The sequence below is a fragment of the Brugia malayi genome, assembly GCF_000002995.4.
Source record: "Brugia malayi strain FR3 genome assembly, contig: Bm_v4_ChrX_scaffold_001, whole genome shotgun sequence".
Classification (NCBI taxonomy): domain Eukaryota; kingdom Metazoa; phylum Nematoda; class Chromadorea; order Rhabditida; family Onchocercidae; genus Brugia; species Brugia malayi.
This window is the reverse complement of record NW_025062479.1, coordinates 10663981-10678853: the sequence shown is the minus strand read 5'-3', so window position 1 is coordinate 10678853 and position 14873 is coordinate 10663981. Positions and strand designations below refer to the sequence as shown.

The 14873-nt window shown below is 33.6% G+C and overlaps 4 protein-coding genes across 7 annotated transcripts; 2 read left to right on the top strand and 2 right to left on the bottom strand.

Annotated features, from left to right (window-relative positions):
* Positions 1–908: 908 nt before the first annotated feature.
* Positions 909–4476, bottom strand: Bma-islo-1 (Uncharacterized protein; the record flags this gene model as incomplete). The annotated part of the gene is made up of 7 exons (XM_043074404.1): positions 909–1059; positions 1163–1258; positions 2241–2371; positions 2673–2741; positions 2850–3078; positions 3987–4188; positions 4362–4476. The coding sequence occupies 7 exons, from the start codon at positions 4474–4476 to the stop codon at positions 909–911; spliced, it is 993 nt and encodes a 330-aa protein (XP_042930338.1).
* A 583-nt stretch (positions 4477–5059) lies between these two features.
* Bm2338 (CHCH domain containing protein) lies at positions 5060–5921 on the top strand (the record flags this gene model as incomplete). 3 transcript variants are annotated; one of them, XM_001902320.2, is made up of 3 exons in its annotated part: positions 5060–5204; positions 5458–5612; positions 5736–5921. In XM_001902320.2, the coding sequence occupies 3 exons, from the start codon at positions 5060–5062 to the stop codon at positions 5919–5921; spliced, it is 486 nt and encodes a 161-aa protein (XP_001902355.1). The 3 variants fall into 3 exon arrangements, with proteins under 3 accessions (XP_001902355.1, XP_042930336.1, XP_042930337.1); XM_043074402.1 differs by having other exon boundaries at positions 5180–5204; XM_043074403.1 differs by lacking the exon at positions 5060–5204 and having other exon boundaries at positions 5553–5612.
* Positions 5922–6527: 606 nt separating this feature from the next.
* On the bottom strand, positions 6528–8498 carry Bm13972 (Peptidyl-tRNA hydrolase domain containing protein; the record flags this gene model as incomplete). Of its 2 annotated transcripts, none has more annotated exons than XM_001902319.2 (7): positions 6528–6752; positions 6853–6939; positions 7129–7296; positions 7431–7591; positions 7706–7824; positions 8042–8192; positions 8261–8498. In XM_001902319.2, 7 exons carry the CDS (start codon positions 8496–8498, stop codon positions 6528–6530), a joined length of 1149 nt encoding a protein of 382 aa, XP_001902354.1. The 2 variants fall into 2 exon arrangements, with proteins under 2 accessions (XP_001902354.1, XP_042930335.1); XM_043074401.1 differs by having other exon boundaries at positions 8261–8291.
* Positions 8499–10299: 1801 nt separating this feature from the next.
* Bma-bris-1 (loner ISO1, putative) lies at positions 10300–14270 on the top strand (the record flags this gene model as incomplete). Its single annotated transcript, XM_001902318.1, has 12 exons — positions 10300–10389; positions 10516–10760; positions 10884–11042; positions 11145–11276; positions 11661–11738; positions 11895–12056; positions 12358–12472; positions 12804–13006; positions 13164–13278; positions 13373–13498; positions 13653–13828; positions 13925–14270. 12 exons carry the CDS (start codon positions 10300–10302, stop codon positions 14268–14270), a joined length of 1947 nt encoding a protein of 648 aa, XP_001902353.1.
* Between the last annotated feature and the right edge of the window lie 603 nt (positions 14271–14873).

Sequence of the window (14873 nt, the reverse complement as noted above, 5' to 3'; positions counted from 1 at the left end):
TTCCCCAATCCTTCTTCAGCATTAATAGTTGAACGGAAAATTGGGTAGACGACGGGTAATCTAAAGTTCGACCTTCAAATTTCAACTCATCCTTTTCAATTTGATAGTACAAGTATGAAATAAAACGAGAAACTTGAGCGCCAATAAATGATGGAATCCGACTAGAAAATAGTTTTGCTGTTTGTAAAATTACCAGCATTCTCACTGAAATATTTATTGTAATCCGCCAATTGAATTAATGATTTAATTCAACATATACTTGGAATGAAGAATCGAAAATCTCTGTAAATCCGAATGGATAATATCACTTTCCTCGTTGATTTTTAAAATGTCATTTAAACATTCTATCACATTATATATAGATAATTATTAGGTACCACACAACAATGCATTCAAGAAACTACAAGCAGACTAAGAACACACAACGTATAGTTAGCAAATAACAATTCAGAACCCTCCAAACCTAATTACGAAAAAAGCTTTGAAGGTTCAACAGCATTTCTTTCTAATATTACATATTTCTTTCCGATATTATTTACTGCCAAGCAAACATACTAAGATATCTCTAGTCAAAGAATAAAACACTTTCATTGACAAGTCTAAATTCTCAAGCATTAGAGTGATTTGCCTACCTATGAGCAATTCTCCACAAAATACGAACAAAATATTACATAAGATTAACAATTAATCGATAGACATATTGTTATTACATGGCTGACATATTAGTGTTACATGATGACCCAAGCTACAACTAATCGAATACTAACACCAATACTATGCAAACAAAGACATTGTAGAGATAAAAGATAAAATGAAACAAATTTCGCGACAGATATAATTAAATTTAACGCTAAGCCACAGAAAATAATCCAAGAGTTCATGTCCTTTTCTTTTCATTGCACTTAAATTCATTTCATCAAGCGTGTCGACTTCTCTGTTCTTGTTGACGAAGCAGCTAAGCTTTTTGTTCGACGTGAAGTTTGCACAGAATCGTTTGAAAGCTTTCGAGTACCTGCCAACGAATTAGCTCGTGGATTTTCCTTTACCATGTCCGTTTGTCTGAAAAGATTTATTTTAAGTTTGCATTTCACGAATTTCAAGAAGTTTGAAAAGAATCTCTATATAAATTTGCAAAACCTTGCACTTTCAAGCAGAAAATTACACTGTAGCAGAGACGGCGCGTAAAGTATTGTATGGACTAGCAAAATAAGAACTTGATGATCGATCATGCAACGATAACGTCGAACAACCGGGCATTCTATAAAATAAGGATTATAGGTAATTTTAAAATAAGGATTACATGTAATTTTAGCACGTTAAATCACGTAATTACTGGAACTTTAAAATCTACCACTATTTTTAATGCCTCACCAAATGGTATTTCTTAATCATCAAATTCATCTCATCGTATAATATAACACACAGCTCGGGATATTGATCTGATTAAGTGTTTTTCATCATTATCAAAGTGACATTGCCTTAACACCAGTTCACACTATCAACTCCTAAAGCGTTCTACCTAATTCATCTGCCGGTTGACAAAGACAACGAATTAATAATAGCATTTATCAATTTCATCTTTTTTTAATCAACGTTTCAAAGAAAATGCTATTTACTAACAAAAATATACCTTCGTCTGAGAGAGCTTTTATTTTATAGTATTTCTTGCTATTGTCGTATAATAGAAAAAAATCAACTAAGTGAGTACTAAATTATACCAACAATCTACTGAATGTTCACTAAGTTGTCATACTTTCATTCCACCACTTGCTTTTACTTCCATTATCAATTCTGTCTTGAACTGATGCTCGTGTTGTTGAATTGCATTGCTTAATTCAAATTGAATGTGTAGGATCTTTTGAATGTATCGGATAGAATTTATCCTCATTCACTCCTTTCAAATCTTTTAGAATCCTCCCTCACTAGCGGTGAATTCCATTTCCAAGTTGAGTTCTTGTGGTACTTGTTTTGTCCATCAGTCCCATTAATGCAACTATACGACCTTTCGTCAACGTTGCAGTTTCACTCTTGCTTGGACTCCAGCGTACCGTTACGAGACTGATTAATCCAACTTGTCTGCGTGTGAATTGAGGCGTATGTGCTGCACATATTTATGTTATCCACTTGTTGACCACTTTAAAACTATTCCCCCACTGTTTGACCCTTTTAACATTCCCACGCCTAGAACAGGGCATAATCAGCTAACCGATATATACATTCGGTTATTTAATAAGACTAACACCGGTGGATATAATTTCAATTCTGATTTCGGACTGAACACTGTCATTTGAGTGTATTTGTTTTCCAAAACTGGATACGCTGGTGGTGGCATTGATTGGTAAGGAGATTTTTCGTAAACACCAATCGGTTCCTAAAATATCATAATTAATTAAACATATGAGCATAAATGAGCCAGCTAAATTTCTCCCATAAATCTGTGGGTTCCGGAAAATATGTTTTCATTAACAAAACATACAAAAGTGATGTAAAGTATATTAAAGTACAAAATCTGCAAATTGTTACAAATGTTCAGGACTGTTCCTATGTTTTTTAAGCATATGCACATATTTATGTTACCCACTCTCTGACCACTTCCCCCTATCTATATTTTAAACAAAAAGCAAAGAGATAAACTTTAATAGAGAAGCACGAAGTATGAAGAAAACAAATACCTTTATAGCTTGCTTCAAAATTGTGTAACGTGGCCGTCCAAGTTCAGTACTGATGTCCGCACTCAAAATCTAAATAGCACAGTGGAATTAAACCATATTCGAAAAAGTAGTACTTTTTAATAATAATACTCAAAATTTTAATTTTAATAAGATGCAGAAATGACTCCTCGAACGAACCTTAACCGAAAATATTATACATACGAGTGACACAAACACCAGGATACCACCACAAATGAGGAAAATTAAACCAGCTAATTGTATCGGCTTTTGATAATAATATTTCAAATTGAACAGCGGCGAATCATCCATTGAGAAGTGTGCCAAAAGCAACATTAAAGCACCACCTAACGATAAGAAGGTGCCAAATGCACTTATGCAAATAGCGGATGAAGATCCTCGAAATTTCCTAGAAAGTGGTAGCGAAGTGAAAGTGAAAAGTGAGGTGAAAAGAATGAGATTTATTCTATAGGAAATTCCGCTCAGAATTAAAATTATCCGGAAAAAAAGATAAAAACTGACGTTCAACTGCATTTGTCACATATGAAATCACGGCAATAGCATGCGAAGAACAAATTTCACGGAACTCGTTGAGAAAATCTGAAATCTAATAAACATTTCCTAAGACTTTCGTTAGCTTCCGCAGCATTATAAAGTATGTTAGTTGAAGTAGCTTTCACAGTATAAAGTATGTTAGGCGCATTAGAAAAATTAGTTGTTCAAAAGTACGTCAACGAAATTTATGAAGACGATATCTTTAGTAGTCCTTAATCAAAATCACTGCATTCTGGAATGTAAGAATTGACATCCATGCAAAATCAGAAGACCTAACTACCGTTCCAGAGAAAGAGAGAGACAGGGAGACAGAGTTGGAAATTTTACATCAATACCGATCCTACTTCTTTGCGCAAGCTTTTCTACTGAAAATTTCCCTGCCACTATGTGGAAAAAACCAAATTTCTCCGACAGCTTACTAAAATCTGACGTGAAACTTTTCCTGGATGATCATTATTAAGGGTGATCAACAGTTCCCAGTACCGGAGAAAAGTAAATACGTCTAACGAGAAAAGCTAAAATCAAATTAAAAGTCAACTTCTTCCACTAAATAAGATTCAAAAAACAATCAAAATTTTAAAAGTCGGACTGCAAATCACAGTCAACTTCGTATATGACCCCTCAATTCCGAAAGGAGTTCATCCAAATCTCCCTCTCTCTTTACTTGTCAGTGATATTAGAGCAAAAGGCAACAACATAAAATAATGCATCTTAGGAAAGCGCATTCATTGAAAGTAAATAAGGAATGTAAAAAATCCATACGTTGCCCGATAAGGAAAAAAACCGAAGTGTGCCGGATACAGAACATCCCATCCTTTTGGATAGTAGTAGAAGAATGGATCACGTTGTGCCATAGGACCAAAATGAAGTACTCGTTGATTACCGGACCATAAGGACGGTTCTAATTCGGCTGGTGCCGTTTGCACCATTTCATCCTTACGATGCAAGAGCTGGTGTAATTTATCTGCAATTTACGAGTATGCGAGTAACCTTTACAGAAAAATTTCCGAATTCCTAATTTCATCCCAAATTTTATATACTTAAAGAAAGGATAATACTCTATGTCATATATTCCACATCAGTATCATACGTATTTAGTGTATTTTAAACCTACCCAACTATTATTACCTAACTTACTATGAGGACGTCGTCTTCGTCTTGATGGATTACGTGGAACTTTGGATGAAAAAAACAAGTGAGTTCGAACTCGTTCCGCATTGGGATCAACAAAAGCTTGACGCTGTTTCGGCATCTGCAAATATGTTTCATTATTAACATGATACAATGAATTTATTGCTTATTACTGAAAAATATTCAGCATTCCAAAATATTAATTTTGCTTTTGTTCGATAAATTTCTTTCTTTCCAAATGAATAAACAATTTTAGCAAAAATTAAAAAAGAAAAAAAACGTGACATTTCCATGTTTCATCTTTTATATTCCCCAATGTCTTCTAAACATCGCTCATAAAACCTTTTAAAAATCGGAAACCTAACAGCATCATCAAATATTCGAAGTCCAGTTAATGCTCACAGTCATCAAATAACTCCGTCTTATGGTTTTGAACCATGAAATTTAATTAAAGCATTTTGTACAACCTTGACTGAGACCATCATGAAACCAACCGGGTTGAATTGGTGTTGTTCTGATGGGATCTGTGATTTGATGCTGTAGGATATTTTGCAATATTATTTAAGAGTTGCTTTTTAGTATATTTTTTAGAAATTTTCTATCATTATTATTTTGTTTCAGGGATTATTTCGTGGCAATCAGCAGTATTAAATGCAATAGTTTTATTTAATTTTGATAAAGGAAGGGAGAAATAGAGAAGAACGATGCAATTTACAGGATCGCTTTCAAAATGTCATTTTAAAATACCAATTACGACCAGTTTGGTAAAGAGTGATCAGTTGCAATTTAAGGAATTTCTTCCCCTAAAATCTACGAATTATGTAATGAGTAATTATACGAAACCACGAGGTTTAATTTTTACTTATATTTGTAATATTGCAAAGAAATTAAAAAAGAACGGAGGGTTTTTTTTTTTCCTTTTTAGAAGTACAGGAGAATACTCAAGATATTTGTAACAGTCTGTGTTCATTCTCGAAATTTTTTGTATCTCTGGTGATTATGCTTTTGTCTTTCCCACTAATTTACTTCAAGCTTGCTCTGTTTCAGTGATATAATTGGATCTTTAAATTTCCAAAGATAAGTGGGATGTATATATTTGCAGGTGAAACTTGTACAAAAGAGCTACAAGCCCTTTTTGATTGCTTGAAAAAATGGGAGCATGATAATTTGCCTTGCGCAGACTTCAATCGAGATTATATGGATTGCGTGAGTAGGACCTATAAAGCAAATAAGGAGCTTGCTGAAGCTGCAAAGAAGGTAGAATTGTTTCACCCAATTCCTAATTATGACTTATTCACACTTGAGTCTTTCACATCATTTACGAGCTTCGTGTTCCACATTCTTTTTGTGGAGTTTGATTTTCCGGATTGGATGTTTCAGGGTGTACTTGACGGTTCAGTCGATGGACGAACAACATTGACCAAGTACCAGATAAATAACTTGATGGCAAAATATCCACAACCTCAACTAGGTCAGTATCCATATAAAGCGCTTAAGCGATTGCCGAATCAGTCATATGCAGATGATATCTTCCATCGGAAGAAAAAATATGGGAAAGCTAACTGAGATGGACGGGAGATATGTAATGTTGAGTGTAAATAAAATGTTCCCCTTATACTGAAGTATAATGTTAGCAGATTTCAGTAGTGTTAAAACAGAATTTTACCAACTGGAAAACTTTGGATAACGGGCCAACTCTACTTTAAGAGACTTCCTTAAAATTCCGAACTCCTTCAAATTTTTGGATTTTTTGATGAGAACGAATCAAATTTTCTAGTTCACTATTTACTCTTAAAGTAGAGTTCATGTTTCGTCCTTCAGTAAGCAAATTACTATATGATAATACCGGGCCTCGCTTATTCATAGTAAACCTTACCTTTAAAAGGCCTTACTACTCAAATCTGTAGGAATGTCAGTTTCCAAAAAAGCAATGATTCAGCTTTAAATTACCGTTTGTTCACAATATTTTGTAAAATCTGATTTGCAAAAAAAAAAAAAAAAAAAAAAACTATTTGTTCTACTTTTGCTTAGCTTTGCCTACTGTACCTCTGGAAATAAAATGAAATATAATCCATAATACGTAGATGGCGCTTTAAATTTGTCACCTTGGCAAAAATTTTTAGTGCTGTATAAAAGCAAATGTAAATATTTATTGTCTTCTGAACTTAAACATTAGAAACTAGCATGTTTTGCAGTACAATCCCCTGCGTTCAAGACTTCTTTCAAGTACTGAGCTTTGGACAATTCATCCAGAGATTGAATTATCTGATTTAAGACACTATTTCCCTTCATAACGTTTGCAACACCTTGCCAAGCTCTACCCAAACGATGATCTGTGACTTGATCATCTTTGAAGTTGTATGTTCGCACTTTTTCGGCTCGTGCCTTAGTTCCTATCTAAAATATTCATATAGTAGTCAGAAATTTACAATACTGGGACGTATTAATTTAATTTTCATATACCAAATAAAGTATTAGTACTTCTGTAATAACTGACTTGTAGTTTTCTGGATGATGAGTATTGCTTCTGTGTTTCATCAAGTTTCCGTTGTAACAGTATAGCAGCTAATCGTTTGTATGCTATCTAAACAAAATATATGGACTTTAAATGATATATAGAAAGCGAGACAGTTACATTTCAGTGTCGGACTAGAAATTACAATTGTAAGTAAAAGTTCAATTCTCTCTGCATTTACGTGATGACGATTATATCATGAAGCCATTAGTAATATGAATGAGTAAAAAAGGAGAAGAATGGGGTATAAAGTCATACCTCCATATTAGAATATTGCGTCCTTTCATCAGTACAATGCACTGTTACACCTGTTTCACGATGAGTTAAGCGGACTGCCGTGGATCGTTGATTGACGTTCTGGCCACCAGGACCCGAAGCTCTCATTGTTTCTACCTTCACATCAGCCGGTGTCACGCAAGCCTCTATCTGAAAATATGTTATATGTATAGCCTTCTACATTCAGACTTACAAAATAAAAACATTACCATTTAAAACTAAATCTGAATGAAGCTGGACATCTTGCAATCCATCACGAATGAAAAATGCGAAACAAACCTAACCTTATCTGGTTCCGGAAGGACGGCTACAACGGATGTACTTGTATGCATGCGTGTTTTATCCGTTACCGGGAATCTCTGTACGCGATGAACACCGGCTTCATACCGTAGCGTTCGAAATGCTCCATTACCTCGCACAAAAACTACAGCACTACGTATGCCTCCTGCAAAAACACTATGTATGCTACGTCATCAACTAACTAAGTGTAGTATAACCAAGTAAACTGATCTGAAATGTTCTTTTCTTGGCTTCACTTGTAAATGTTTGGAATCTCAACCCGATGGTGAAACATCCATTTGATAAGGTGTCCACTTCCATTTCATAAATTGCGCATAATTATGGTACATTTGAGCTAATTCGGATGCAAATAAAGATGCTTCAACACCACCTACACCTCTATAAAAAAAAAAAAAAGTAAAGTTTATAATCATTACGAGCACATAGCAAGAATAAAATTTAAGACTTAAACTGAAGTTTCACTAATATAAGTCTGTTTATCAAGCGGGAAAGGTGTAATGTCCTTTCGTAAAAAGATAATCTTTAGCGAAAGAATAAAAATCTTAAAATGTTTCCAAGAATAAATTTTGAAGAAGATAATTAAGTAGTGACCAACGGAGTGATTTCTAGCTGACAGTTGTTCAGCAAATCGTATTCGGTAACAGGTATTACTACATCGGTTAATTTGTTAACAACACTATCCAATTCCTCCGTTAATTGTTCACTATCCAACTTCGCAATTTCTTGGATTTCTGGATCATTTCCCTCTTTAAATAATAAAATTTTTATTTTTGAATATATTCATAGAATATGGAATTTTATAAAATAGTCGAACCTTTCAGAAGTAAATCTAACTGAGTGAGCATTTCCAATTTATCGTAAAACTTGTGAGCCAATGTTGTTACGGTTTCTAAATGTGTGACTAAAGCAGAATTATTAATCCTCGATTCGTCCTTCCCATCCTTCTGGAGTGCTTTCAGTTTAGAGAATATAACTTCAAAATAGGTTCGTGCCGTTTCTGTACGAAGCAGATCGGCACAACGACTCAAGAATCGTCGTTGTATCGAAAGCATATACGACAACTTCAATACTGAATAAAACGATAAAATTGAAAATTGTTGAAACTAACGTGTATTATTTAGCACAGAAATAGTAAAAGTAGAATAACAAAATTAAAATGCGCTATATGTTCCAAGCAGTGCCAAAGATACAGTTAAAACCTATAAACAATACCGAAAACAAACTTGAATCCAATGTTCTTGAAGTTTTTCCAATTTTTTCTTCAAAAATCGAAAAAATTATGAATTATAATGCAATGAAAAAAAAAAAATCGCACAAATAAAGAAAAACGAATTATGCTAATCAAGGATAATCATTTTTCAGCTATCCCCAGTCCAGAAATATCCTTAAAAAAAAAAATTCCAAACAGAAAAATTCTTTTTAATACAAAAATACACTGAACAGAAAAAATTTCACTAATCCTGAAAGGATCCTTCTTTTCTTTGTTTCACGGTTTAAATATAAATTTTACTGTTTACCCTAACACATATTTAACTTAAATTGAATTTAAAATTAAACTTAAATGAATAAATGAAAAAGAAAAGGAACCGGAAAACCAAATGAAATTTTGGAAGCAATTTAAGCAAAAACTTCTAGCATTTCATGTATACTTTCATGAAATATAAGCTAAAATAGAATAGACTTTGATGAGAGTGCCTTTTATGCTTGACAACGAGTAGAAGACAAAACATGTATAAGCTAGACATCGACGATAAAAGAAAAGATCAATAGGTTAGGCAATAGGTATGGTGCAATATTTCAACAATTAATTTACATAATGATTGATCGAATAATTGTTAGCTTTGTAGTCTCCCTTTTTTCCCCTTTCTTTTTTTCTTTTTTTGATGTATTGTAAAAACAGTTACGTAATTTTAAATTAAACAAACATTTACGATTATTTAAGAAATTAATCTTGTGAGGTTTTCTTTTTTCAATCAAACAAATAATTCACAAACTATTTAAAATTTAATTTTTTGTTTTTTTAAAATATATGAAAATTTTTTGCAGTAAATTTTTACATTATGACAAATTTACATCCCATCAATACCGAATAAATTTTTGAATATATTCAATAAATACAAATCTTTTACTGCATTTACAAAAAGGAAATATATATGCAACATTTATCAAATTTATTTGTTGGATATTACATATGGATAGATAGCTAGATGGATGAATAGACAAGCAGACAGATAGATGGATAGATAGATAAACAGACCGATACAACAAATACCACACATATGGAGCTGATACTGTACACATGTAATAAATGTCATATGTTTTTCTGCTACCATCAGCATAGATCTAATGGTTGCAATCGATCTATGAAATCTTTTTAATTAAGAATTTCCTCAAAAACAAAAGAAAAAAGAGGATTGAGTTCCATTCTAAGTCACGTGTTATATCAAAAATTTGTTCGCTATTATTGTTATGCCTACATTGATTTTTGCAAGATTCATCATCAATAGAAATGGTTTCCATTCGTAACAGCTAAATTATTGATAAAGGTTCGCTGTTATCGTTAAGTGCATAATTCTTTTATTGTTTATTAAATAGTGGGGTGTTATTTTTTCGATCATCAATTATCGTTTACGTATTTCGAATTAGAGATGTTCGCATTTGGAATTACATTTTTTATCCTAAAAAAGATTATCAGCGATGAACTTGAGACTTATGAAGTTTCGAGACTTATGAACTTTTCCGAGCATTAATCTTAGCTGCAGAATAGTGCACATGTATATGTATTTATTGTGTTAAATCATAATTGAATTACCGCTGCTATTAAGAAATATTATTAGAATATTGGGTTGATGAATGTTGAGCGAGTGGCGTGGTCCAACCATATCGGTTCGTGCGCTTACGAGCTATGAAATTTCGGATGAGCTCTGTCGTCGGCAACTCCAGGTAAGGGAGAGATTTCCCTTACCATGCTAAAAATTTCATGACAGTTGGAATTTATATATTATTGCATGCATATATTTCATTTAATTGTATTCCATCGTTATGACTACATTACTGCAGCTTTTTTAGGTGTTGGAACGTCGGTATGGTGGCCGTCTGCGCGCTCATACAGCTGCTACACGAATACAGCGAGCATTTCGTCAGTCTTGTTTATTGAAGCAGTGGAAACATCTCGTATTACCAATCCAAAATAATGCAGTGTATTCCAAAAATGATGACAGGCAGAGATATAATGATGTTTTGAAGCATGATACATCTTTGGTTGCATCTAGTGCTCTAGCATGTCTTGATCGACCTTCCATTATACCAGTTAGGTACGTATGTACTTTAATTTTGATATTTCCCAAACTATAAATAGAAACTTTCATCAACGGCTCGCAAGCGTCGTTGTCGACTGCCGATTTAGATTTTTTCCTGAATTCTTGCTCATGTTTTAGGTCAAAGAATCCATCTTCACGCATTAAGATACCTGTACCGGAACGAGGTTGTAAAGTACCGCTGGCGGTTGCAGAAAATATTGGAAGCGCCAGATTTGACAGTAACTCACTTCATCGTTCTGCAGTGGAATGTTTGTCGCCTCGACTTTCCCAAAGAAGGTTTGTTTACATAATTCCTAAAGAAACTTTTCTTATGAAGGATAAGGATGAAATTGAAAATTAATCAGGAAAGACATATAAGACGATTTTTTTTCGATTTAGGATCGTGACAAATATGGCACATCCAGCATCACATGTTTGGCTTCCCCGTTCATCAGCAGTTACCGGACGTAGCAGTCATTCAAATTCTCTTCCTCGTCTCGACAAACATGCAACACCATCTCAGGCAGTCAGGTTAATGTTTGTCTAAAAAAAAAAAAACAAGATTTTAATTGAAAAACTGCTTTTGCTAGGAAGATCAAGATTCATTTTTGTTTCTGTCAGAATTATTGAATAATCATGGTACTCTTTTACTTCTGGGAAATAATTCCTCAGAAGATGGAGCTAGAATTGGTGATTTGTTTTGGATACCAAATCATCAGTTCTCTTGAATACCAAAAATTGAATAGTAAGGAGCTTTTATCAACTAAATAGGCTGTAGGAATTATTCACAGTCGGAGATAACTTCTTGACTCGAAGAAAGATGAACTGATATCTGCAATTTTTGACTATTACTGCGAAATCTCAAAAGTTATTGTTGTTAATTTCCTCATCTATCTAAGGTGCATTTGTTTGTAGCATTTCATCGAATGCTCATGCAGTACCAGATCAGCGAAGAAGACGTCAGTACAGAATAGCGCTTAATTTCTTTAATAAGTAAGTTTTATGCTCTGAAAATAATTTTTGAAAGGAAATAGAGAAAGAGAGGCTTAGTTCGTAGAATATTAGTAATATATAAATATTAATATTGGATGCATATATCTCGTTGTTAAGTTCGAATTAGGGTATTACAGAAAAATATTTGAATTACAGGAAACCTACGCGTGGTGTGCAATATCTCATTGAGTGGGGTTTTGTTGAAGACAGTTCTCTCGCTATTGCTAATTTGTTATTGCATCGTCGAGGTTTAAGTAAACAAATGATTGGTGAATACATTGGACACTTGCACAATCCTTTTCAGTCCTCTGTTCTCAGGTATGGTTAACATCTTTCAGTCCTCTGTTCTCAGGGATGGTTAACATCTATCTTTTGATGTTTAGTAAGTAATCCCCTTGACTTTTTCAACCGAAAAGCTTCGAAAAGTAGGTTGAAGTGATCTAAATTTGAAAGATGAAGTCACAAAATTTTTTGATTTGTGCGTTGAATATACTTGAATTAAAGTGGATATTGTCAAATGTTGCCGAGGGATATAAGTAAATCCTGCTGAGCGATTTTAAAAATATCAATTATCATCAAACTTTACATTTTCTATTTTCCCCTCAATTATCACTTTTAGTCATTTCGTTGATCAAATTGATTTACATGGGATGGAAGTGGATATTGCTCTTAGGCACACGCTTTCGTTTTTTCGCCTTCCAGGAGAAGCGCAGAAAATCGAGAGAATTATGCAGGTTTGTAACCAGTTTTTCTTTGTTTTGCGAAATTGTTTAAAAAATATTGTTAACAGTGAATGAAAAGATAAAACATGATTCAATCATGATCACCATTCATGAAGAGAATTTGTTCATTTCTGATGCATCGTATCGCTCTTCAACAAATACACTGAACAAAGTAATCAGTTGCTGTTGAAAATTCCAACAGTTTGAGGTAGTTTTTTTTTTTTTTTTTTTCACCTGTGCTTATTTTGAATTATAAAAATATTGGATCATACGGTTTTTTTTTTTTTCTTATATTTCATTAAAACATTTCATTAAAATTTATTATCATTATAACTCATTGTAGGTATTTTCGGCACGATATGCCGTATGCAATCCCGACAAGGTTACACTTTTTCACAGTGGAGACACAATATTCATCCTGGCATTTGCCATTGTTATGCTGAACACAGATCTTCATTCGCCTAATATCAAACCATCACTGAAAATGAAAGTGGGAGATTTCATCAATAACTTACGTGGAATTGATGGAGGATACGACATTGACAGGTTCCCTTTCTTTGATTTTTTTCTAATGATGTTATGTATTAGTTTTCATTTATTGAAACAAGTTGATAGATAAGCATATGCCTGACAAAATATTATTTTTCCTAACTTGAATCTGTTTTCTCAATATAACTTTTCATTTTGTTATCCAATTTGTAAGATCACTATTGGTTCGGATTTACCGCCGTATTCGTGATTCGCCATTTAGCGCTGGGTCAGATCATGTATCGCAAGTTATAGTGGTTGATCAAAGTATGGTTGGTAAGGAGAAACCAGTAAGTTGGATAATTCAGTTTTAAAATTTGATTAATATGTTCACAGTTTTATTGGTTAGGCATATGTTCAGCATCCTGATAATATAATTTTTAGAACTTGGTCGAACCACATCGTCGGCTTGTTTGTTACTGCCGTTTGAACCAGATTATCGATCGTAATAAGCGACAACCATCCAATGCTCATCAACGCGAAGTTTTTTTGTTCAACGACCTTTTGTTGGTAAATTTTTAACATCTGAATTTTTAGTAATTTAATGCTGATATTTTTCTAGGAAACATTTCTTATAGTTCGAAAAGATATTTTCAAGTAAAGCATTTTACGGAAGAATAAAGTTTGGGTAGTTGTAACTTTCTGAAATATTCGGTTGTTGTAGATTGCAAAAATGGCTTCAAAGAGAAAATCATGTTGCCAGTACGTGTTGCGCACGTGGATGATGCTTCTTGGAGTACGTGTTAGCATGTTTGAGACTTCTTTTTACGATTATGGCATTATGATCACACTACCTGACGGACAGGAAATTTTTTTCAACTCGAAAAATGATGACGACAGGTGAGAGAAACTGCTGTTTTTCGTGCATGAAGTGGATAAGATGAGGAATAGCTTTTGAGTCCTTTCTTGTATCAGTGGTTTTTCTGGAACTTTTAGACATCGGTTTGTGGCAGATGTAAAAGAGTCAGTAGCCGAGTGTGCGGAAATGGAAGCAGTAAGGATTGATGGCGAATTGGACAAGCATTCGTTGATTAGTCGTAGCGACGGACCACGTGAACGAGATTCGGGTTTATCCGAGATAGAAGGCAATACGTCGAACAGCATCGTTAATACATCACCCAACACACCCCAGCAAGCTTTAAATTTATCTTCCATACGTCGTCTTAGTTTTAATTCATTCGATAGTGGAGTTATTGACGAAAGTTGTGAGTCGTTTTCTCACTCAGGTCTCTCATCCGTAACACCTTTCTACTCTTCGAAACGTTTGGAAGCTGCTATATGAAAAGGAAGTTTGAAATTTTGTCTAAAAAAAGTGACTGTTTTAGCGTAAGCAGACTATGTTGATTCTGATTTCACTCTTTGGAGATCCAAACCATTTATTTATATTTTACATCCTATGATGCCGTTTTTAGCTTTAATAATCCTGAAGTTTTTTTTTTTTTTTCTTTTTTTCTTTCTTTCTTTTTTTGTTAATAAGACGCATACTGCAGAGATCTTGTCTATTTATGCTCGTTCATTTGTTGTTTTCATTCCTAAATATGCCAAGCATAGTTTTCCAGAAATATCAAGTTAGGTCACATTTTCAGTACTGACTTCAAAATCGCTCATTTTGATCGTGTTAAATTAAATTCTTGAGAAACAACTTTTGTTTAAGCTGCCAAATCCGTTAAATTTGTTGTATATTTAGAATGTTTTCGAGCACAAATCAATTTCTTGCAACTTTTTTCCCTATCAGTTGTTTGTTTGGTTCTTTTCTTTATGGTGTGTTTTAGTCTGTTCTTGGAGGTGCTAATATTTGTTTATTTTACAGATTAATTAACTTTCTTCCTACCTTATTTTTTCTCTCTTTTGGAGTAATTCAGCTATAGTCGTACATTATTCTTCT